General features: G+C 35.0%; 1 protein-coding gene across 1 annotated transcript in view; it reads right to left on the reverse strand.

Annotated features, from left to right (window-relative positions):
- CFAP47 (cilia and flagella associated protein 47) overlaps positions 1 to 17,385 on the reverse strand; it is a 541,061-nt gene that overhangs the window by 389,041 nt on the left and 134,635 nt on the right. Inside the window, exons 30-32 of the mRNA XM_069464301.1 lie at positions 13,356 to 13,577; positions 7,151 to 7,232; positions 6,000 to 6,134 (exon numbers count right to left, since the gene is read on the reverse strand). Of these exons, the coding sequence (XP_069320402.1) occupies positions 6,000 to 6,134; positions 7,151 to 7,232; positions 13,356 to 13,577 (439 nt within the window). The remainder of the gene's footprint in view (positions 1 to 5,999; positions 6,135 to 7,150; positions 7,233 to 13,355; positions 13,578 to 17,385) is intronic.

A 17,385-nucleotide genomic window follows, 5' to 3' on the forward strand; every position in this document is an offset into this window, starting at 1 on the left:
TCTCTGGGTATTTTAGACTATTTAGGTATTTGAATTTGTTGTTCTGAACAACCATGTCAATTTGGCCTGTGTTGACCAGAAAAATGGGATCAATAGCCAGTTTAAGACCTTTCTTTTAGACTTAAGGATACCTGATCGTTTAAAACCTGATTGGAGTCCAAGTTAATTAAGCATTCAGATGAGGATTGTGTACTGGACCAAGCAGTCATGCCTCACTGTGAAGATTTTGTATTGAGCAATGAGTGATTACTCATTACTCCAAGGGTGCTGGATGACTAGAAGGCTGAAAAGACCTCAGACTGTAAAGCTTCCCTGAATTGAAGTGGTCCATGCCCACCAGACCCCAACTCTTGTGACCATTTCTGACTTGAGTGTGGAATGAGTGGGACAATGGAAGCTATACCTTGAGTCACAAGGCCTTGGCTTTGCTGTTGCTGTGCATTCTGGGTTATGACCTATTTTGTGAACTTCTTTAAAGCTAAGCCAACATGTTTTTATGTAAAATCTACTGTATTTCACAGTTTTGATTATCAAACCAAACCCAAGACCATGTTGCTGGTGAAGCCCTATATGACTAATGATGCAAAAGATAGTATTTCCAACATATTTTTGCATATAAGCAGAGATAAGTAAGACATCAGCAACCAGCTGGCAATGAGCTGAGTTTTCCCACAGTCTTTGTGCCTAACAGAAGGAAATTTCCTTGAAGAGCTTAAAGGATGTTGGCATCTTCCATTATGGCTAAGTAAAGTGGATTTTAGGATATCATACCTAATACGGATTCGTATCGTGTTACAACAAAGATAAAAATGAGAACACATGCAGTAACATCCCACCTATCCAAATATCAACTGTATGAAAAAAACCTCACAGAATATAGTTCTTGCATATATTAATACTTTGAGATACAATCCTTGACATCTCAAAATCTATGCGTTAACTTTCTTCTACTTAATTTCTAAGAACCTGTTTGTGACTTTATGTCAGAGCCTATTTGGTTTTGGTTTATAGAAAATTTTAAGAAGTGTGGATATTTAGTTTCTTAGGTCATAGAAAATTACAAGTAATAGGAAAAAGAACTACTGTAAGCAGGCATGTTGGTAACAGCAATGAAAGGCAAGAGAGAGAATATTAATAGTTGTATGCAAGAGAATGAGAAAAAAAACTATTAGAAACTAAAAAAAAAAAAAAAAAATTCAGTGTCTGAGCACCATTTGGATGGGAAACAGGCCTGTATAACTCAACAAGTTCTGTGGTCACCACTGTGCTTGATACCTAGGTGATGCAAATACAATTCTGAATACTATCTCTGTGGATTTGGTGTCTTGCCTATCTTTAACAATGGTATTCCAATTTTATAATATTATACAGAAATTTTGAATTGGTTTGGGGAAAATATGTTTACCCAGAAAGACCACTTCTATATGTTTGAAAATATCAAAATATTGAATACAATTGTGTCATTATTTTAAAAAAAAACCTTTATGACAGACAATATACTGGGGACAAATGAATAACCAAATTGATTAAACTTACCCAGGTATCTATTTCTGATCATATTTTTCTTGTCCAGAGTCTTTTGTAAACATATCATATATATTTCCTTTAGCACATACAGAATCATCCTTTATATTCACACAGGAACCCTGTTTATAATTATGTTTAGAACAGCATTCTGAGTTTGAATGTTTCTGTTATCATTTTTCACCTCTCTTATGTTTCCATGACCCATTAGTCAGCCATCAATACACTTTTGTGACTTCGAAATGCAATGCAAGACAATAACTACAATTAAGCATGCAAATTTAATAAGCATAAATAACCAAATGACATAAAATGTGATTGAGTGAAACCAACTGTATCTTGTTATCTATTAGCCAAAAACTGGGGGGGGGGGAAGGTTCTTGCATGACCTCTGGGGATGCAACACTTAGTCAGAACCTAAAGGGATTTGAGTGAAAATCACAACTTTCCATTTCTAACCAGTGAAATGCATTTCAAAATTGTCTGCTTTTTCAAGTGAAATTGCCAATCAACTTCTGATTTGATGCAGTGCCTGGTGTTACAGATGCTTTAGATACAACACATGGAGAAACTCAGCTCTCAGATGATCTAACTGGGCAATATTATTGATTCCTATGACTTTATTATCAAATCAGTGAAGAGTCCCAAATGTACTGACACTCAGATCTCTCTCTGACTAATGTACATGCCCACCTGGAAATCACAAAGGGCACCATAAACATAGCAGGATGCAAATTAATTTATCAGGTCTTCTTGCCCTTTCTCACCTTCTGCTCATCCAAAATTTCTATTCTCTCTCCTTGTCTTTTATTTCAATGAATGGGATTAAATGCCACTCAGTACCCACATGAGAAACCCACTGTCGTTCTTGACCTATCTGTCTCTGTCAGTGCCAAAGATCTAATCATTCATCAAATTCTATTGAGTTTTACTTCTAACGTTTATTAAAGCTGCCCCCTTTCTCATCTACCCCACTAGCACCAAAGTTCCCATGTAGATCACAGCACCAGACGCTTAAATATACCCCCAACAGTTTCCACAGTGTACCAGGGTGTTCTCTCTAGAATGCAAAGCTTATTATATCACCCTTGAGTTTAAAACCTTTAAATAGCTCTATACTAACCTCAGGATAAAATCCAAGAAGTCCAGAGTCCCCTATGTAGTAATAAAGATTCTTTCCTTAACCATTTTTTTTAGTCAGTCTCCTGAACCTTCTCCTAGGCCAATCTGTGTACTTGTTTGTAAAACACAGTTTTAGCAACAACCTTGCTAAGTCAGTTTAGCAAGAACCTCCTACCCTCCATTTCTGATCACCCTTGACATCTACTTGGGTTCTTTGTCTTCCACCAACCCCCAGGAGAACGTCTGATCACCCTGGCTTAATTTCAGCAAGAATCCTGTTAGGTTTGTTTAGCCAGAATCCACCCTTACTCCTGATGCTTCCTCTTAGTCATTTTCCATCCACTGACCCCCTACCCTGCTCCTTGGCTATGAATTCCCACTTGTCCATACTGTGTTCAGTGTTGAGCCCAGTCTCTCTGCCCTACTGCAAAATCCCATGCAGTGGTTCCTATATCTATTGTGATGGTCCTGAGTAAAGTTTGCTTTACCATGCTTTAACAAGTGTCATTGAATAATTTTTCTTTAACAGACACAAACCACAATAAAATTTCTCTCAGTCCCCTCCCGCTACCTTCAGCCAAATTATGTTTATTCCTCAGAAAATTCCATGTTCTATATAACCTCAAAGGCTTTTCCATGCTGAATTCCCTTTGTCTTAAAAAATTTTGCTGCCTCACCCCCCCCCCAATAAAATCCACCTACTCTCTCCTTCACACAAATTGTAGTACCTCTCTCTCCAACCTATGTTCCACCTCACCTAGCAAACTCTTGGTCATTTACGAAGGTTAAGTTTAAGTAGTCTTCCTGGAAGGCTTCCCCAAGGCACAAGAAAATTAGTTACTTTCTATGTGTGTTATCCATAGTTTTTCTTGGGATTACCTTGTCATAGTACTTATACATTTTTATAATTTATTATCCTTCCTCCAGGATACAAATTTTTTTTTTTTTTTTTTTTTTGAGACAGAGTCTCACTCTGTTGCCTGGGCTAGAGTGCCATGGCGTCAGCCTAGCTCACAGCAACCTCAAACTCCTGGGCTTAAGCAATCATTCTGCCTCAGCCTCCCGAGTAGCTGGGACTACAGGCATGCACCACCATGCCTGGCTAATTTTTTCTATATATTTTTAGTTGTTCAGCTAATTTCTTTCTATTTTTAGTAGAGACTGGATATCACTTGTGCTCAGACTGGTCTTGAACTCCTGACCTCGAGTGATCCTCCCACCTCAGCCTCCCAGAATGCTAGTATTACAGGCATGAGTCACCACGCCTGACCCTGGATATAAAACTCTTGAGACAGGTTATATCTAGTTTACTCTTATGCTCCCAGAGCCTAGTATAGTGCCTGAGCCACTACAGTTGTTGGATAAATAATTTATCATAAATTCATTCAACAAATATTTATTGAGCACCTACTATGTACCTCACATTCTATTAAGTTCTCAGTTTATAAGTGATACATGGTTTCTAAATCCATAGAGAGATAGATGGGGAAGATGGATTAAACAAACTAAACATATAGATGAATGCATGAATGAATGAATAAATAAATGAATGAGTGAATAAAAGCCATAAGCCAAGATTATGTTAACTTTGCCCATAAAGTAGAATAATTTCTTCTCTTCTGTTTAGGATTTGCTCCTCTTTATCAGTGGGCAAAATTATAGATGATGCAGCATAGAGTTAAAAATGAAAAAAAAGGAAATGTCTTTTCCAAACCTATGTTTGGCTGAAAGTGGCAAATACCTTTATACCTTCCTCTGGGAATTAGAGAAAAGACAGGATTTATCTTCTTAACATTCAGTTAGAAATACAGTTTAGGTTGATGGGGGAAGAAGAGGAGGATCGTGGGGGAAAAATCATGCAGAAGGAACTCTCTAGAAGGTGATCTGTATGGTTGACTGCAGTGGAGACTTCAGACTGCCAGAAGGCAGCACAAGAGCCCTGGACTCCAGGGCCCTAAGCAGAGATAAAGAAAGAAATAAGCATTACCTACATCAAATTATTGCATATGGCCAAATTCATATGACATACTTATATGTGCCTGTGAGATTAGTTTCCTCACTTTTAAACTGGGGACTACGGTTGTGAGGATTAAATAAAATCACATTAAAAAAAACATTTAGGCTGGACGCAGTGGCTCACTCCTGTAATCCTAGCACTCTGGGAGGCCGAGGTAGGCAGATCCTTTGAGCTCAGGAGTTCGAGACCAGCCTGAGCAAGAGCAAGACCCCATCTCTACTAAAAAAATAGAAAGCAATCAGCTGGACAACTAAAAATATGTAGAAAAAACTAGCCGGACATGGTGGCACATGCCGGTAATCCCAGCTACTCAGGAGGCTAAGGCAGAAGGATCGCTCGAGCCCAGGAGTTTGAGGTTGTTGTGAGCTAGGCTGACGCTACAGCACTCTAGCCCCGGCAACAGAGTGAGATTCTGTCTCAAAACAAAACAAAACAAAACAAAAAAACCCCCAAACATTTAGTGACAGAGTCTTGCACATACTGCATACTATTTGGCTCTTAATTTTGTCCTTTCTTTTGAGTTACTAACTCTTGCTTCTATTTAACTCCTTCTGTGTTCTAACTCCGAGTCCTACAGCTTATCCACCTGTGGTTGCAAAGTGTGAGGACAGAGCAAAAACCTCCATTGGTCTTGGTGGACAAGATCTATAGCGCCACATTTGAAAGCCTAGGGAATGATTCTTGGCCTGAAACAAGGACTTGTTTACGCGATAAAGAGAGAGAGTGTGGAGGCATAGTTTATACTATGTTAATCTACCCACAAATGCAATTTGGCATGAAGTAAATTGGAAATTCTCATCAAAACCTAGTATTGTCTATAATTGCATGAATCCTGGTGAATATTACTTTATTGCAAGAGGTCACTATGTATTAGAGTTGGAGACCATAATTTTCACCAGTATCCATCCTGTAGTTATTCCTTTTAGTGCCAGAATGTGCCAGCAGCTACTCATTCTAGAAACTATACTACTCAATACCTCTTGCAGCTACATGTAGCAATATGACTAAATTCTACCCTGTGGAATCTGAAATAGAAGTGACACATTTTTCAGGTGACATCCTTAAAGGCATTTATTTGCCCTCCAGTACTCCTTTACCTGCTCTTCCTTGTTCAGAGAAATTGGCCCCCCTAGATGAAAGCCTGGTACTGAAGATGGAAGAGATACCCCGCTGGCTCTGAACTACACACGTCTCAGCAGTTCCATGAGAAAAAAATTCACTCATTTAAGCCACCGTGCTTTTGAATCTTTTATAGCACCATCAGTCATATTTTAACTAATATACTATTCATGTGATTCAACCAAAAAACAGCAACAAACAATATTGAAAATGTTACCTTGTACATCTGAAGGAATACATCTGTCCATGCCCGTTTACTCCAGGCTTCAAACTCGGTCATGTCTATAACAAAAGAACACTTTTCCTTTTCCTGATGTGTACAGGAACTCACAGTCACAGTATCAGTGGAAGACTTTAAGAAATAAAATAGTACAACATTAATTCAAATGTAAGGCAAACAGAAGTCCAAAATTTTAACTACTTAGTATATAAGTTTTTTTTCTTTTTATGAAACATTTGCATGCTCTTTTTATACATGATTCAAAACCTCTAATTCCTCCTGTGCCAATAGTAGAAACTAAAAACATAGGTAACTTTATGGAGCACAAAGTCTCTTATTTAGGTCAGATGTATTCATTCAGTGCATCTACTAGCTCATTCTGTAGTAGAAGTGGCAAAACAAGATGTGAAGTTCCTCTAAACCCTGAGCCAAAATAGAGCCACACCCTTTGGATTAGGCCACAAGACCTCAGCATAGTGCCAAAGAAGAGACAAGCACCTGGCTCTACTACTCGTGTTACATGTCAAGCATAGTGACAATGCCACCACTAGAGTTGCCTTAAAGCTTTCAGCTCCTCAAAAATAATTCCCCTCTCAACAGGTTTCCAGAAAATGAATTGTATACTTTAAGAAAACTATATATTTCTTGGTTAATTTTTCTCTATTCTCCCCTTAAACTGAAGGAGGGAAAACACAAGTGGTGGTAAAATTAAACCAGTATTTTCTTTGAAAGATATATATTCTAAAAATTTATTTTAAAAAGAAAATTTATATAACTCCACCTCATTATTCATTTATAAATTCTTCAAAGAAGCAATTACTTATATATTTTTATGTTTCTGTCACACAGAATTTGTAAGGCTAACAAAATACTTGTTGATTGTGGGGGAAAAAATATATATATATATAATTACTTATATATATTTACTTATATATTTTTAAGAAATCCATGTAATCAATTTTGCATACGAACTCTACAGAGATTTTTCGACAAAGGCATAAAAATTATGGGTTGTCCAGAAAGGCATAGGCCTTAGGATATTTCATATATAAAGATCAATGACTCTGAAATGGGATCTTTTAACAAAGGCCAAATACCAGTACATACAATAACTGTGTAGATTGTTCTTAGAAATTATATTTCCTTACCGTAATTTCAATCCATTTCTTATAATCTTCTGGTTCGAACAGAAATTCGGGCAATACATGAGAAATATATCCTCCTTGAATACTAAAATTAAAAAATAAATACCCAAATTATTATAATATGATCTGTATATCATTTGCATTGACCTTGAATTATTTCAATAATGTCATACTTTTATATCTATTGAATTTTAATTTTGAAATATAAAATTTATAATTAATTTTTAAAACTTCCCTTAATAATGAAATGATGTTTCCATTGGAGAATTTGATTAATAAGAGAGAACCTACTAAATGCCTGTAATCACCCTCATCGACCATTACATGCCAATGGAATATAGAGAGTTATGTGATTTAGTCTTTGTAGTCAATGCAGTAACTATTTTATTGTTATAACCTTATAAAATTGAAAAAAATCTGGAAAAAGTTGTAATACAATAAAATATCTGATAGAGAGATCATTAGTCATCCAATGTTATTGAATGCCTATTACCACACATAGCAGAATATAGAAAACTCCAAATATAATTCATTACTTATTTTTTCCAAAGAGAATATCCAAAAATAGAGCATTGTTTGATTATGTAAACTTACAGTAGTATAACTGAATCAGCAAATATCTATATTATTTAATACATTTAAAAGCCTATATATACATATTTATATGCATATAATTTACCACATTTAAGATTTTATATATGTGTATGTATGTGTGTGTGTGTGCACACACACACACACACTTTTATCACTGTCAAGTTTCCTGAAATAATTTTATTTTAATTCTTCATATGAATATCCATCACCACCAAAGCCACTATATAAAAATCTACTACCATTTTGGCAAGAGTGTTTCCTGATGGAGATCTGGGTGTTTAGATCTAACTTAGTGAGGATAGAACACCACTCACCAATAAGCATTTAACAGAGAAGAATGTTACATCTAGTGCTCAACTCTGGAGATAACCTCAGAGTTTGCAGTCATGTGCTTAGTGATAAATGGGAAAAGAAAAAGGAGAAAGGAGGTTTAAGATGATTTTGGAAACTAAGACCTTGACGACAATGCAGATGACTGAGAAGAGAGAAGTGAAGAAGGAAACTCTTGTGGGAGTGGAAGCAGTGATCACAGTTCTAGAGCTGTTAAGTTTGATGCGGCCCTGGGCCAGTGTAGGCTACCAGAAAAAATCATACTGCCTACATAAAGCTCTTTTGTTTGGAAATGAAACATTGTCCTTTTTCTTTGTTTTTCAGACAATTACTTTACTTACGTGTATTATTCCTATGAAACTTCATTATATTCAAATCACTATAAGTTTAAATAAAGCCTAATTTTAATGTAATGCCACTCCTAAGCAAGAATAGCCAACCTAAAGCCTGTTTGGGTACACAATGAGGTGATGTCCTCATTAAGTTGAAATCTTGTAGAGTGAAACAGACAGACAACTCAGAGACATATGAAGAAACGGAAATACTTCTTTGTTCCCACAGTCAAGACGGGATTTCAGGAGGAAGTGATCATTTCTATCAAATGCCACTGAGAGTTGAAGGAAAACTATCAAGAAACCATTAAAATGCGAGTTTCTTGAGGAGCTCATATGTTATTTATTTGAGTCCATCAGAAGATAGACCCTAGGTAAAAGTTGAAGATGAAGGATGCATTTTTGCATTTTAAAGGCTGACACTATCATCAAGAATTGTTTCCTTTTTTTTTTTTCATTTTAAATATATCTCAAGGCCTAACTGCATCAGTCCATAAGACAGTATCTATATTTATGTCTTATCAATAGATTTTATGCCTGGTCAGTAGTTTTATGAAGAGTTGACTTTCATAGTTGATTTGGTTACACTTTTACATTCCCATAGGATTCCCATTTGAATATTTCTTCTGAGTTAATACCCAGTAGATCAAAATGTAATTACATATAATGAGCTATTAAATTCTAAACTTAATCTCCAGAAATTAGTTTTTTTAAATATTCTAACTTAATCTCTAGAAATGAGTTTCTCATTTATTGCACAAAGTAGATATTTCACTTGTACAAAAGTCCTCACCTACTGTGTCATCAAATTTAAATGGGGAAGCTAATAACATTTATGATTACTTTGAATTTTAATACATTCATTTCCATGATGAAACATATGCACATATCTTGGAGTAATAACCCAGTTTTATTAACCATACTGCCACTTTCTAAATGTTAAGTAATTTTATCACAGTCAACATATCCTGATAGGCATGTATTTGCTGATAAAGAGCAAATAAATCTGAATGGCTTGGCTTTAATGTCAAAATCATTCTTCTGTACCTGCATCCTCACACTATAAAATGTCAAAACAGAAACGACTCAGGTTAATGTCAACACTACTAGGAGCTGTGCCAACAAGAATCCTACAAGAATAACACAACAATCACAAGTACCATGGAGTTTAATGATGCTATTACAAAATTGTTTCGTCTCTATAACACACGTATGATGAGGATTTACTTAAGTATCCAAACCTCCTTCTTTTGCTCACAGTTAATATTCCATTAGATTTTAAGAGCACAATCTTTCTTAAATAAATGCAATAGAATGTTTGCCTTTTTTGAATTAGAGAGCTTGCCTTATTCAATCAATCATTAAGGATCAAAAGTTAGGAAGTGGTAAAATTAAAAGAAAAGTCAATTGCTTTCTATTTTAAACTTATAAAATTTTAATAAAATTTCCATTCTATCTAACAAATATGAGGGCATAATTGATAAATACTGGCTTTCTAACATTTCTTATATGAACAAGACTTTCATTTCTAATAAAAGAATGGATTTTTAAAATAAATATTCTATTTTAGTGAAGTCATATCACAAGACTCAGTTTTCACTAATATAATGGTTACTATATTGTAATAATTTAAAGAAACATCTTAGCATACGAAACCTCGGAGCATAATTTATTGCATTTAAATTAGTAACAACAATAATTATAATCTATATGTCATGTAATGCACATCTTATTGTTTCTAATTATTTTATCAACCAAGTAAGTTTGGGGATCATCCTCTTCAATTTGACACATACTGAACTATAAACTAAAAATAAAGTCCTAAGCCCCCATTGACTGAATGGACCCCTTCTTGGCCAAGGGGACCTCAGAAAAACCTTAAAACAGAGTTCCCAGCCATGATGGAAAGGGAGGTTAGACACGCCTCTTTATACCCCTTCCCTTCTGGAGTTTAAACAAACCAGCATTAATGTTAAAATAGAGATCATAAGACTGACAAACACACTCTTTGTGACAATAAGATACTAAATCACAAACAAGACCTAAGGCCCAGCAAAGGTTTTAAGTCAGGACTTAAAAAAAATAAAATCTCACTAAACAGATTTTTTTTTTAATTGAGCAGATATAATGTGGCTTACTTCCCAACTTAACTCTGGCATAGTATCACATAACAGATAACAGACCCCCTTATTTTAACTCAAGCATTCCTTTCTACTGACTCCCAGTCTTTAAACAAAGCTTTATTTCATTAACCAATTACAAATCAAAGAATCTCTTAACCCACCTATGACTTATAAACACCTGCTTCGAGATGTCCCACCTTTTCAGGCAGAAACAATATATAACTTCCATGCATTGATTTATGATTTTACCTGCAATTCCTGTCTCCGTAAAATGTGTAAAACCAAACTGTAACCCAACTTCCTTTGGACCACTTACTCAAGGCTTCTTGGGTTTATGGTTTCCTGGACCATGGCCACTCACAGTCAGCTCAGAATAAACCTCTTTAAATTGTTTTACAGCGTTTGTTTATTTCTGTTAACCACTTAGAGCTAAAACAAGTGAATTAACTTGTTCAAGGTTACAGGAGTACAAAAGAAGTGGAATATAAGCCTGCATCTACTTGATTCAAAAACCAAGCCCATTTACTCCAGTTCAGTACACACTTCTAGACTATTTCTTTGAAATATTTTCATTCTTAGACATAATTCCATTACATAAGATATCACAATGGTTATCCATACATAAGAAGGGTATAAAGTTTTTGAAGATAAACAAAAAGTATACATCACAAGTAGAATTAAAGTTACTTATAAGGGGAAGTGAGTTGCTTTTTCTAAGTATATTTACTTTGGTAAATAAACTATTTATTTAAAAATTCAGTGGAATTGAAAAGTAAGAGTTACACTGGTTTTATATTCTTGTGATGTCCTGCTTTATAGTTACAATGTAGGGCACAAGATGTTTATATTTTGATTCTGTTTTAGTTTTTCATTATGCAAATTATAAATTAAAAAGTTTACTTTTTCAATGAAAATCAATCACAGAAGAAAATGATTATTGATTACAAACAAGTGAAATTGTATCAAATGATATTTGGTAATGAATGTATAGGTCTGCGTGGGCTGCCATAACAAAATGCCACAGGCTAGGTGTCTTAAACAACAAAAATTTATTTTCTGATAATTCTGGAGGTAAGAAGTCTGAGATCAAGGCGCCAAAAAATTTGGTTTCAGGTGAAGCCTCCCTTCCTGGTTTGTAGATGGCTGCCTACTTACTGTGTCCTCATGTAACATTTTCTCTGTGCTCTTAACGAGGCAGGGGTTGGGGGCAGAGAAATATAGTGTCTTTTCCGCTTGAGGTTTCTTTACTTTCATGATTACCTTCTAAAACTATATATCTAATTTTTGCATTTATAATCTGATATTATTTTATAAAGGAGGGCTTCCCAAATTGTATAAGATCTCTGAGCACCTGGATCAGCCATGCATTTGGGCTCACATAAGACAGGAAAGTGGGACTCATATCTGTACCTGTAGGTCTGTGAGTGCTGTTCTGGATATTCAGTCTCTTTAGCAGTGTCCCCTCTCTGCCTGGAACCTGTCATTTGGGCATATACTGCTAATGTCTGAGATGGGGATCTCATGTCTCTTCTCTTAGCCCCATCAAGCACCAAGAGTCCCTCATCTTTGTGTCTTTGTCATTCATATTGTAGCTTCAGGGCCAGCCATATGCCACCCTTCTGCCTCTTCAATGGGGACCTTCTAATGTCTTAATATAGCAACCTCCATGAAAGGCCGCTTAGGTATTGACTCAGTCACCTTCAATGACTTAGAAACTTCTAGTTTTCTTCCAAGCCACAAGGAACTCAAGCCAATTTTGGCTATTACCATGATAGTGAGAGCCTAAGAAATGAATGAAAATATTTTGTTCAGTACCATCAAACTTTCAATACATGGTATTGCTACGGACTCAAAAAATCCTGATTTGAAGATTTTCAAAAAACCTCAATGTCAAATCTTTCATTTGTATTCCTGCTATTAGAGTCCTCTTCTTGCCCTCCATCCCCACTCCTGCTAGGGTAGATGAGTATCTCTGGCCAACTATCAAGCAGATTTCATAAACAAAGAAGCAAAAGAGAAAAGCACATTAATATATTTCAAAATATATTAACCCTATTATATAAGTACTTATAAGTAATAAATGCCATTTTATTTATACAGGAACATGCAAGAAGAAGTAATAACACTGCCTACAGATGTGGGGTGTTTCAGTGGACAAGGATGCTACAAATACAAGCTAAAGAAGCAATATAAATTCACCAACTCTCCTATCAGACATTTAATAAACATTGTTTTTCCATTTCTTGGCCACTTGCCATTTAATCTCTGCAGAGAAGACACAATGATGACAGGTATTTTTTCCTATCATTTCTATCAACCATTTATGGAAATTTTCACTTGCATATTATTTTAATATTAAAAGACATTAATTATGCACACTAAAAGTTCACAGTATCCATAACTTGAGATGATACTAAGAGTAACATGAGAAATAAAGCTTACTGGTTTCATCCCTTTTTTGTTCAATGGATTTATGTATTTGTCGTAGATCAAGATTTCTAAAATGAAGTCATGGACCAGAAATATCAGCAACACCTTGAAACTTCTTATAAATGCAAATTAGCACTATAAGGGCCAGCAAACTATTTTAATCGCTCTCAGTGATTTGGATGCATGATAAAATTTAAGTATGCCTTAGATTATAAATCCAATAGATCATAAAATGCTTATTTTCTATTAACCAATGTATATTTTCCCAAAGTGAGCTAGATAGAGACATACAGTAAAAAGAAAAATAATATCAAAGTCTACCTGCCTATCTACCCTACCTACTTATCTATGTATCCAAGCCATAATTACATGCTTAAATTAGCACATCCAGGCTCTTACTTGAGAAAATCCAGAAGTGAGGAATGTTGCAAATGAAGTTGAATCAGTCTTTCATTGCCATCCACAGGTAAAGATTGACTTGAATTAATTTCAGGGGGCATTGTTCCACTCAAGTGGAGCACCACATCATAAATGGTCTTATTGTATTTAGAATAGTCATGGTGTAGGGAATATTTTTTGGGTGATGATTTTGATGAGTAGAATTGTATTTTATACACATCCCTATGAGAAAAAGACTTTAAATTAAAAACAGTCTCAAAATGTTATGGAAAAAATTTTCAATCCAATGACTAAATAAAATTCTATTAAAATCAACTATGAAGTTCTAAAATACAGTTCACTCAGCTACCATTTGTTAGTCAAAATTAGATTTTTTTAATATCCCCAGAGATTTTCAGTATCTTGTTTAAACACACATCATTATCTAATGTTGCAATTGTCAAGTCTGAAGTATTGGATTGTGACTAGATTGGATCTGGAGAAATAGAACAGTGATTGAATCCTGGACCAATTACCTACAAGCTATGTGATTATGGCAAGTTATTTAAACTCACCAAGTTCAATTTTGTATTCTATCAATTGGAGATAATGTCTATAATAGTTTCCAAAATAGATTTCAAATATTCATCACAGATGTAAATACAAAAATAACTTTACACACATTTTCTCAATATTTGTACTTTAATCCTTAGAAGGGCTCATCCTATATGTTGGCTTAATAAGCAAGGATTCTCATTTTGAAGTCCAGAGATGTCACAACCTTTTCTGTTCTTTGAATAAGACACTGCAATATCTACTCCATAGTACTATTGCACCAGGTTGTGATGCATGCTAATTTTTAATGGAGTAAAAATTCCAATCTATTCTTGCTGTCTTACAACTTATCAAATATTCCATATTATACTGTCTAATTGTTTGTTAGCAATGAAAATCACACATGCATCACTAGTTTAGACTGACAAATAAAAAGTACCCAATGGACCATTTTGAGTGGTAGTTCTTCAGTTTAGTAAATAAGAAGTCTGTATACCATAATACAAGAGAAAGTACATTGTCTTATGTAAGGATTAGACTACCATTGCTCAAAACTTGGCTCTGCCATGTACTATGTGACCTTATAGAAGTTACTTGAGCTTTCTGCTCCTCAGATTCCTCATAAGTAATGGATATAATAGATCTAGTGCATCCTGATGTTACTGGCAAAAAAACAGATATTTTATGAAGAAAATTAACACCATCATAGGCCAAGATGAATGCAAATGAAAAGAAACAATAGACAACAAAAACAGACACATAGGAGCCCCAGATATTCCAGTTGTAAAATGTAGACTTTAAACTAACTAGCAAAAAAGGAGAGGAGACAGAAAGAATGGGGCAGTCAAATAATTTGAAGGGATATTGTCTGAGAACTTCCTAAAATTACCAACAGAAAATCAAACCACACATGAAAGAATTACTATGAACCTTAATGAAAATAAGCACAGAGAAAACTATTCTAGGTACATCATAGTGAAGCTGCTGAAAACTAAACAGAAGTTCTTAAAAGGGCTCCAACAAAAGATAATACCTTCAAGGCACTAACACAAAGGATTTCTTGATAGAAACAGTAGAAGAAAATGGTCTATCTTTCAATATGCTGAAAGAAAATAAATCCCAACCTGAACCTGATTTTAAAAACCCTATACAGTTAGAATAAAGGTGAAAAATTTATATTTTCAGATATAAAATACAAATACAGAAATTTGTAACCAAATGACCTTACTTTTTAAATATATGTTTCTATTTTTTTATTAAGAGGATACAAATATTTTTGTTACATGGGTAGCTTTTATAATGCTTTCGTCAGAGCTATAAGTGTGCCCATCACCTGAATAGTATCCACTGTACATGTTAGGTAGCTCTTCACCCTCCTACACCCTACTTCATTTCCAAACATTTTTACTTCTTTCTGTGTCCACCAGCTAGTTCCAAATTATTGGAGAGTACATGTGGTGTTTGTTTTTATATTCTTTAGATACTTAACTTAGGGTAATGCTCTGCAGTTCCATGAAAATTGTTGTAAAAGACATTAATTCCTTTATTTTTATGGCTGAGTAATACTCCACATTATATATATACACCACATTTTGTTAATCCACTCATAAATGTATGGGCATATGGGTTGATTCCATATCTTTGAAATTATGAATTGTGCTGCAATAAACATTCAAGCACAAGTGCCTTTGTGATAAAAGGACTTTTTTTTCTTTTGGGTAAATACCCAGTAGTGGGATTCCTGGATCAAATAGTAGGTATACTTTCAGTTCCTTGAAAAATCTCCATAATGTTTTTCACAGAGGTTATACTAATGTGCACTCCCACAAACAGTATACAAGTGTTCCTATTTTTCTGCAACCATGCCAGCATGGATTGCTTTGGACTTTTTAATAAAAGCCACTCTAACTGGGGTAAGGTAATATCTCATTGTGGTTTCACATACGTAAAGCAATAAATATGATTCACCACTAAACAGAAGCAAAAACAAAGACCATATGATCATCTCAATAGATGCAAAGAAAGCATTTGACAAAATCCAGCACTCTTTCATGATAAAAACTCTCAAAAAACTAGGCATAGAAGGAACATACTTCAAAATTATAAAAGCCATATATGAAAAACCCACAGCCAGCATCATACTGAATGGGGAAAAGTTGAAAGCATTCCCCCTATGAACTGAAACAAGACAAGGGTGCCCATTGTCACCACTTCTATCCAAATATAGTCCTGGAAGTCCTAGCCAGAGCAATCAGACAAGAGAAAGAAATAAAGAGTATTCAAATCAGGAAAGAGGAGGCAAAACTGATGATATGATCTTGTATCTACAAAATCCCAAAGACTCCACCAAGAGACTCCTGGAATTGATAAATAAATTCAGCAAAGTCTCAGATTACAAAATCAATGCACACAAATCAGTAGCATTTATATACACCAATAACAATCAAGCTGAGAGTCAAATCAAAGACTCAATGCTATTCACAATAGCTACAAAGAAAATAAAATACTGAGGAATATACTTAATCGAGAAGGTGAAAGGTCTCTGCAAGGAGAACTATGAAACACTGAGAAAGGAAATCACAAAGGAATGTGATCAAATGGAAAAAAATATCACGCTCATGGATTGGCAGAATCAACATTATTAAAATGTCCATACTTCCCAAAGAGATTTACAGATTCAACACAATCCCCATCAAAATATTAATACCACTGTCATATTTCACAGATGTAGAAAAAAATGATTCTATCCTTCATTTGGAACAAAAAAAAAAAGCCCTAATAGCTAATGTAATCTTAAGCAAAAAGAAAAAATATGGAGTCCTCACATCATGAGACTTCAAACTATACTGCCAGGCTATAGAAATCAAAACAGCAGTGTATTGGTACAGAAACGGAGAAATAGACCAATGGAACAGAACAGAACACCCTGATACAAAACCATCTACCTACAACCAAAGCAAGCAACAACATATACTGGGGAAAAGGAGCCCTATTCAATAAATGGTGTTGGGGAAATTGGATAGCCACATGCAGAAGAATGAAACAGGACTCCTATCTCTCACCGCTCACAAAAATTAATTCAAAATAGATAAAAGACTTAAATGTAAGAAATGATGCCATAAAAATTCTAGATGAAAATGTAGGAAAAACTCTTCTAGATATTAGCCTAGGTAAAGAATTTATGACTAACTAGCACTCTGGGAGGCCGAAGCGGGTGGATCATTTGAGCTCAGGAGTTTGAGACCAGCCTGAGCAAGAGCGAGACCCCATCTCTACTAAAAAAAAAAAAAAAAGAAAAAAATTAGCTGGACAACTAAAATATATATAGAAAAAATTAGCTGGTCATGATGCTACATGCCTGCAGTCCAAGCTACTAGGGAGGCTGAGGCAGTAGGATTGTTTGAGCCCAGGAGTTTGAGGTTGCTGTGAGCTAGGCTGATGCCACGGCACTCTACCAGGCAACAGAGTGAGACTCTGTCTCAAAAAAAAAAAAAAA

Source organism: Eulemur rufifrons, chromosome 30 (assembly GCF_041146395.1).
Source record: "Eulemur rufifrons isolate Redbay chromosome 30, OSU_ERuf_1, whole genome shotgun sequence".
Lineage (NCBI taxonomy): Eukaryota > Metazoa > Chordata > Mammalia > Primates > Lemuridae > Eulemur > Eulemur rufifrons.